Genomic DNA, 7,343 nt, shown 5'->3' on the forward strand with positions numbered 1-7,343 from the left:
ATTATAGCTTCAGTAATAATGATTTTCTGACAAAGGGATCTGAAATAATATATATAATCTTTGAGGGTTTCTCATGGAGAAATTTACAGAGTCAGTTTGGCATGCTGGCCGCCTCCAAGAATCACACACTATACCAAGAATTAACCCCTTAGATATGTATGGAGGTGGACAGAATGCCAAATGGCTCTGCAACAAGGCCCCTGAGAAACCCTAAGAGAGAGATAAATCTGAAGCTTGAAGAAGAGAAGAGATAGCTTGCTAGGCTTGTGCCTGTGACTAAAGAGGAGAAAGGCTGAGGAATATGGAGAGATTCTTTGAGGAGCTTTTGAAAGGAAAGAGCAACTTTATGTAGAAAGAAGGTGCATGAGCGTGCATGGTGTAGTACGAACACAAGAATATACATGGTGGGTGGGCGTCTCTCTTTTCAACTTTCATCTGTAACCCAATTCATTAGTCACTGCTTTAAGGCTTTGTACTTTGAGGGCAAGATTACCCTTTTATGGTGGAACATTGACTCGAAGTTTGCCAAGTATAACCATAGAAAGCAAAGATTTTTGTGGTTAGTTTTGGATTTGGATGCAAAGAATGTGAGTTTTTTTTTTTTGACTAAATGATAGTAAATGGCATTGAATTGCACTTTCGAATTGCTTTTTGACTTGCCGTGTAAATGGAATGCAAAATGAGTTGTATTTGTCTCCCACCCATACTTTAATCACTTTGTCAACTCACTTCTTTCTTTGGATTAACCCTTTCAAATTTGGAGTTTGGATTCGGTTTGGTTTTTTTTTTTTTTTTATCTATATTCATATTAAATTATATTATCTACTTTTAGTAATTCTAAACTAATCCTAACTTAATTAATAAGCGTTAAGTGCAGTAGTAAGATCCACCCATATTTTTAAAAGAAAATTTAAATTCAATTCTTAAAGAAAGTATTATCTGAAGGAACAGTCACGAATTTTAAAAGAATTAATTTTCTGTAAAAAAAATAAATAGGGCTAATAGCCCAATTAAGACTCTGCCATGAACAAGCGAGGCGGTAATCCTTGACTAGGCTGATTAAGGAAACGATCATTTCCCAAAGGAAGATGAATGGTATAATTAGCCAACCAATCAACTCTAAATACCCTTCTCACGTTAATTCCTTTACTGTTTCTCTTTACTTGGCAATCTTCATTGCATGTCTGTTTATTCATCTTGCATTACTCCTTTGATTCAGGAATGGAGATTGCATTAATGCCTAACGCAATTTGATTTTTCAAGAAAGACGTTGAAGGCATGTTACACATTTTAAATAAGTACTTCATTTTTCAAAATCAATAATTCAAATCAATAACAATAATACTAATTTGAAGTTATAGAACATAGCACCAATGGGTAGTGGAATAAATATAAGATAATTGGAAGAAAATCACATTAAATCATCCTGATCTTAATCATATAAAAATCCCTAAACTTTACAACTTTTCTTATTTTTCTAGCTATTTCCCCTGCAAGATATCTTACATTGATTTTATGATTTTACTATGCAACATACAGAAGAACTGAAAATGTGTATTCTATCCCCTGGATCACTATTTTGATCTAAGAGGAGAATTCTCCTCTCTGACCTGACATGTGATACTAACGTGAAGACCAATTGAAGATGATCAGGAATCAACCTAGAATCTTATGTATCTTCAATACCAAACTAGGATAAATACATCATGATGAGCTATTTGCAAAACCTTTTTCAACTGGAGGACTGTCTTCTCGAACTATGTTCTCGACTGGATTCTCCTCAGCCCACACGGCAGCATCTAAGTATCCTAGCTCAAAGAGCCTGTCAAGAATAACATCTGCGGCTGGCTCCAATGCCCAATTGAAAAGCTGGTATGAATGGCAAGACTTGTTCATTAGCTTATCTTCAAAGATGTAGACATCAATTTCAGAACTAGCATACCTCTCTTGGGCTAGCTCTATTTTCAGGATTGCAGTCTGGACTAATTCCAATTCCTTCCAACCCCAATCGACTGGCTGGGAAAGCACAAACACGAACCTGCCAAATGACATGTAAGCAGGCACTGACAACACCCAAAAAAATGCCAGACATCTTTATGGGACAATTAGTCACAACATTCAGACAATAATACAGTCACTATGGAGATTGGATGAGACGGCCAGAAAAGAGAAGGGGGTAAGCTTGGACCACTAAGAAATATCAAGAGTGAGACAATGCCGAATTTCAGATCTTGAAACTAATAGTATCAAATTAAGTTTTCTGGGAAGGAGAACAAAGTCTCATTCTTAAGATAAATGACAATCAGAGAAAAACAGTTAGAAGTAGGTAAGTAACACGTCTGAATGCTCCACTTTCAAGATGACCAGCTCAGTTGACATGATACGAGGGGAAGGGCATATTTTCAAAGTGAAGAACTTAACAAAGCACAAGGGTGAGACGATGACATGAGAAAAAAAGCAAGAAACATGGGAAGCAGAAATATTCAACACCTCAGAAATACATTGTTTCCAGGCTTCTTTTTCTTCTTGCCCCAATTTCCGCCAGCCTGCAAGCTCAGGGCACCCAAGGGGAAGGGGGGGAGGGGGGGGGGGGTGTGGTGTGCGGGTGTAGTACAGCTTAGATAGCCTAGTGCATTTCTAATTATGGGGGGTAGTTTTGTAATTACAAGTTTCTCTTATTCCTAATTGTCAAAGGAAAATTCTGCAATTCTCTAAGAAGAGGCACTTATAATTTTATCCAGACTAGCTTGAATGATATTGCTCGGGGTCACTTCAAATGCCCCCATCAGGAAGAATCGCTGCACTTTCTTCCTATTTTGTTTGAACATTAGGTTTCACATGGACAAGCATATCTCATTGAAAACTGACCAAATGACCAGTTCCCAAAAATTCTCATCTCAATAACAAGTTTAAAGAAACTAAGCATGGATTATGCACAAGAAAGCAACAAATTAAAAGGCTTCAAGTGGTTTTATGTCTAATAAAGAGCTGCAAGATTCACTGAAAGATCCACAGGACAAATATCTTAAGCACTTACTGTCTGAGCAGCAGATGTTGGCGGCATAAACAATGTCAGCCCTCCATCAATGCAAAGTCTATTCCGGAACACTGTGGCAGGTCTTGGTGCAAGATATCTGCAATTTCAACAAATCCAAACTAGATCATTCTCTTAACATATGTTGAAATAAACTAAGAAGAAGTGTTCTAAGCTAGACGATATTTAAACTATCACCCTGGAATAAAGGAAGAAGTGAAAACTGCATTTATGAGATCTTCCTTGGAGTCAAATTGATCCACTAGTAAGCCCCTGGGTCTCCACAAAATCTGAGTTACAGCAACTGTGGCAGGAAAGAATAGATTAAGAGACTGCATAAAAATGAATAAATAAAAAATATCAGCATCCAAGTACATGTGCATTGCATTGGCAAGTGAGTTCCACATTGCATTCGCAAGTGAGTTCCACAATCATGCCAAGCATAACCAGCACAAGTACATGTTAAAAGTCGAAAAAATCCAAAAAAATTAACTAAGATAGACCCAAATTGCAAAAGAATCATCGACCCTATCCCTATTCACACAAGAATCATACTACAATAGTTTACAGATCAAAGAGATTCTCAAGACCAAAAAATTAAAAATTAAAAATAAAACTATTAAAAAGCATTACAAACAGAAAGAACAAAGATTAATCACAGTAGGAAAAACAAATATTTAAGAAACATCAAACAAAATTACACGCTTAGAATCACTATCCAAATAGTAATAAATTACTAGAAGTTGAGGACATGTCAAGAACAGATTAATTTAAGTTCCCATTATCTTCACATTCATCTGACTCTTTCCATCTTTGAACATATGCACTTCTGCCATCATCTCTATCTCACTACATAGATCACGTAATCAACATCACACACATACGTATACATATATTTATGCGTATCATATCACACAAACACATGTTCAACCATAAAAAAATAATGAAGATCTCCAACCAGGAAGCGCTCCGAACACAATGCAAGGGCTTTATAAGAGTGGAGAAAAGAAAATCATCCTTACCACGGACCCTCCCATTTGACCTAATATGAACATCATCTGGCAGAAACTTTTCAAGAACATCCCGAAGAACAGCCTGTGAAAAATAAAGAACAAATTAATACTAAAATCTCTGTTATTTATTTATTTATTTGCAAAATTGTACAAGAAATCTTAGTGATTCTTTCATTGCCACAAAATTTACGGCTCATGTGCCAACATAAAATTATAGAAAACATAAAATCTCAAGCCAAACCAGAACTAAATTTGTCCTTTTTGGCATATAATTTTCCTTAAATGCTTTTTTACCATAGATTAAAATTTTTTCTAAAGTAGGAGACGTCAGATATGCCATCAATTTAAACGTCATGCTCTAATTAGGACCTTGATTGTTGGGAAGATGACAAAAGGTGTATTACTAGCCCAGAGAAATGAACAACAAAAATTTTCATTTTGAAAATAAATTACAGCAATAAACTACATATTAGTTCCTCTAAATATTGCAATAGAAATTTACCCCAAGTCGAAATGCAGTCCCTCTTAGCCGGCAGTCTTCAGCCAGTAATTTGGTAGCTTGTAGAGCCTCTTGCATACTAGCTCCAGAAGCAATTACTGCACAGACTATGGCACCGGCAGAGGAACCAGCCAAAGGTGTGGTTTCCTGTGTCAAAGTAACCAAATATATATAAGAAAACAGTAAGTTTAATATTAAAATTGTTGGTGAGAAAGATTTTTTTTTCTTTTTTCATTTTTCTCTCAGCAGGTTACAAAAAGGATTAATTACACTATGAAAAAGAATGTATTAGCTCTAAACCAGCAGGAACAGAGAAAATGGATCTATATAGATGACCTCAACTACCATGGGATTGAGGCTTAGTAAAATTGCGTATAGTTTAGACAAAAATGAATAAGTTGAGGTTCTAAAGAAAACAACTAGAAATAAGCTAATTATTGAATGTAGTTTAACCCTTACCAACACAAGGACATTTCAGCACAGAAACATATCTAGAAAAACAAATATGTATAAATAAAAGACTAACATGAGAGAACCTAATACTTCAAAGGAAATCCACTTGTCTTTTGACGGGGTTTCATAATGTTTCAGCATGACATGAAACTTTTGTAAATATGAGTAGCTCTCTTTTGTTCAAAAAATTTTCTGCATTATAAATTCCCAACATTGGAACTTCTTGGGCAACTTCATAACAAATCTTTTACTTTTAATCCATGTCAATACATGAAAAGAATTTTTCAAAAGTTAAGCACATGTACACTATCCAAGTACAAGAATAGCCATTTTCTTATGTGGTCACCTACATCTTTCCAAGATAAGATTATCCATAAAAATTGAAATGAAGCCATATTGAAGTTATCCAGGACGGAAATACTCAACTGAAAAGAAGAATATCTGTTCCATGCACACATTAACTCAGTTAAAAATTGGGCAACTTAAGAAATCACCCACACTGATAGTCAACAAAGAAAACCTCTTTCCAAACCAAAAGCCAAATGCAAATCGAGCTGCACAAATTTTACTCTACTATTGGCATATATCATCAACTCAAAAAAGCCAGAGTTATTGCAAATTCAAAATACAGTAAACAACTAGAAACTGCAACCACAAAATTCATTATAATCAACATAGAATCTTAACAGCCAATAAAAGGAAATAAAAACCAAAATGGCTGAAATTCATATCCCATCAACAAATCTCAATTCAAAAGCCCTCAACTTAACAAATAAAAAAAATAGAAATTGCTACTCCAAAACAAGAATTGAGTCATGATAAACCGATAAACCAATAAACCAACCTTAATGTAGCCCTTCTCAATTAGCAATTGAGCAACGCCAAGATGATAAGGAAACAACAATCCAGCGGCAGAAAAACTAAACCCAGGACTGGTAATAACACGCCGTTCCTTCTCAGCCTCAATATCCTTAACTCTTTGCTCCCAAATAACCTCCGGCTCTATCTCGTCCTCCATCACCGCCCCAATCCTCTCCTCATATTCCACACTACCACTCCCATTCGATTTCTCAAACAACGAAATCCCAGAAGAAGAAAAGCTCCCATTTTTATTCCCTTTACTACTTTTCAAAAGCCTCGACGCAATACCCAAAAAAAGCTCACCAGTAGCCACGGCAAAAGATTTTTTCCCCGGCGGCGAGGGTTGCGGCGGAGGTGGGTAAGTGATTTTGTTGTCATCAGAAGAAGAGGAGCATCTAATGGAGAGATTGAGAGATTGGGGGCGCAGGGGAAGGAGAGAATAGCGGTGGGCGAGATATGGGTTGGGATTAAGAGAAGAGAAAGGGGATTGAGTGTGAGGGAGAAGGAGAGAGGAGAGGGAAGGAGCCATGGAAAAGGAAGAAGAAGGAGAGGCCCTATTAGGCTTCTTGGTGAAAAACATTGTTATTAATACTGTGAGAAATTAGAGAAAGATTTTCAATGTCATTATCAAAGTAGTTTTCTAGTTTTCTCTGTCTTCGTCTTTGGTTTTGGGTTTTGAAACAAAGAAAATGTCTGAACTTTAATTTTTTTTTCTTTTTTTTTTTTTATAATTGTGGTTTTGCCGCGAGAGAGAGAGAGAGAGAGAGAGAGGTGCCGGTTTGCTGGTTTCTGTTTTGTTCGTTTTTGGACCAACCGAAAATTAGAGAAAATTAATAATTGAGCGGTGATCGAGTGTGGTCAATCTGATCGCACAACATAAATTATATTTTACTTTTTTTTTTAATTTTTAATGTCTAGTATTTGAAATCTCAATTTTTAATTCATTTAATTAGAATGAGAAGTTACTTTTTTTTTTAATAAAAAGTTTAGAATTAAGAGGTTATCGTAGACTAATTTATTTGAGTAATTTTTTATAAATTATTTTTTTAATATTTAAATATTAAATATTAATATAAATATTATATCATTAAATAATATAAATAAAAAAATTAAAATATTAAATATTATTTTGAAAGATATTATATAATAAAGACTAAGAGTAAAATTTTGAACCACTAAGTTTATATCTGAAATTTACATTTTTTTTAATTACTTACATTTTTTTGTTAATTAAATTTAATTTTTTAAGAAGAAAATTTTTATTTATATTAGATTTATTATCAAACTAAAATATAATATATTAAAATTTATAAATAAAATATATAAAATTTATATATTTATTTTTAATTTAATTGATTTATAAAATTATTTTAATTTAAAAATAAAATAAATAAAACTATGAACTAGAAACTCACACGTGGCTTGTGAGTTACCAAATGGATCTCATGCGCTCTGTAGCTTCTTTTCACATTTGCCTAATTAA

At 34.3% G+C, this 7,343-nt stretch overlaps 1 protein-coding gene across 1 annotated transcript; it reads right to left on the minus strand.

Annotated features, from left to right (window-relative positions):
* Nucleotides 1–1,378: 1,378 nt before the first annotated feature.
* Nucleotides 1,379–6,570, minus strand: LOC110652638 (uncharacterized). The gene is made up of 7 exons (XM_021808256.2): nucleotides 5,844–6,570; nucleotides 4,550–4,693; nucleotides 4,057–4,129; nucleotides 3,233–3,338; nucleotides 3,038–3,134; nucleotides 1,943–2,038; nucleotides 1,379–1,869 (listed from the first exon to the last, which is right to left on the minus strand). Exons 1-7 carry the CDS (start codon nucleotides 6,438–6,440, stop codon nucleotides 1,705–1,707), a joined length of 1,278 nt encoding a protein of 425 aa, XP_021663948.2. The 5' UTR covers nucleotides 6,441–6,570; the 3' UTR covers nucleotides 1,379–1,704.
* Nucleotides 6,571–7,343: the final 773 nt, after the last annotated feature.

Source organism: Hevea brasiliensis, chromosome 8 (genome assembly GCF_030052815.1).
Source record: "Hevea brasiliensis isolate MT/VB/25A 57/8 chromosome 8, ASM3005281v1, whole genome shotgun sequence".
NCBI classification, from domain to species: domain Eukaryota; kingdom Viridiplantae; phylum Streptophyta; class Magnoliopsida; order Malpighiales; family Euphorbiaceae; genus Hevea; species Hevea brasiliensis.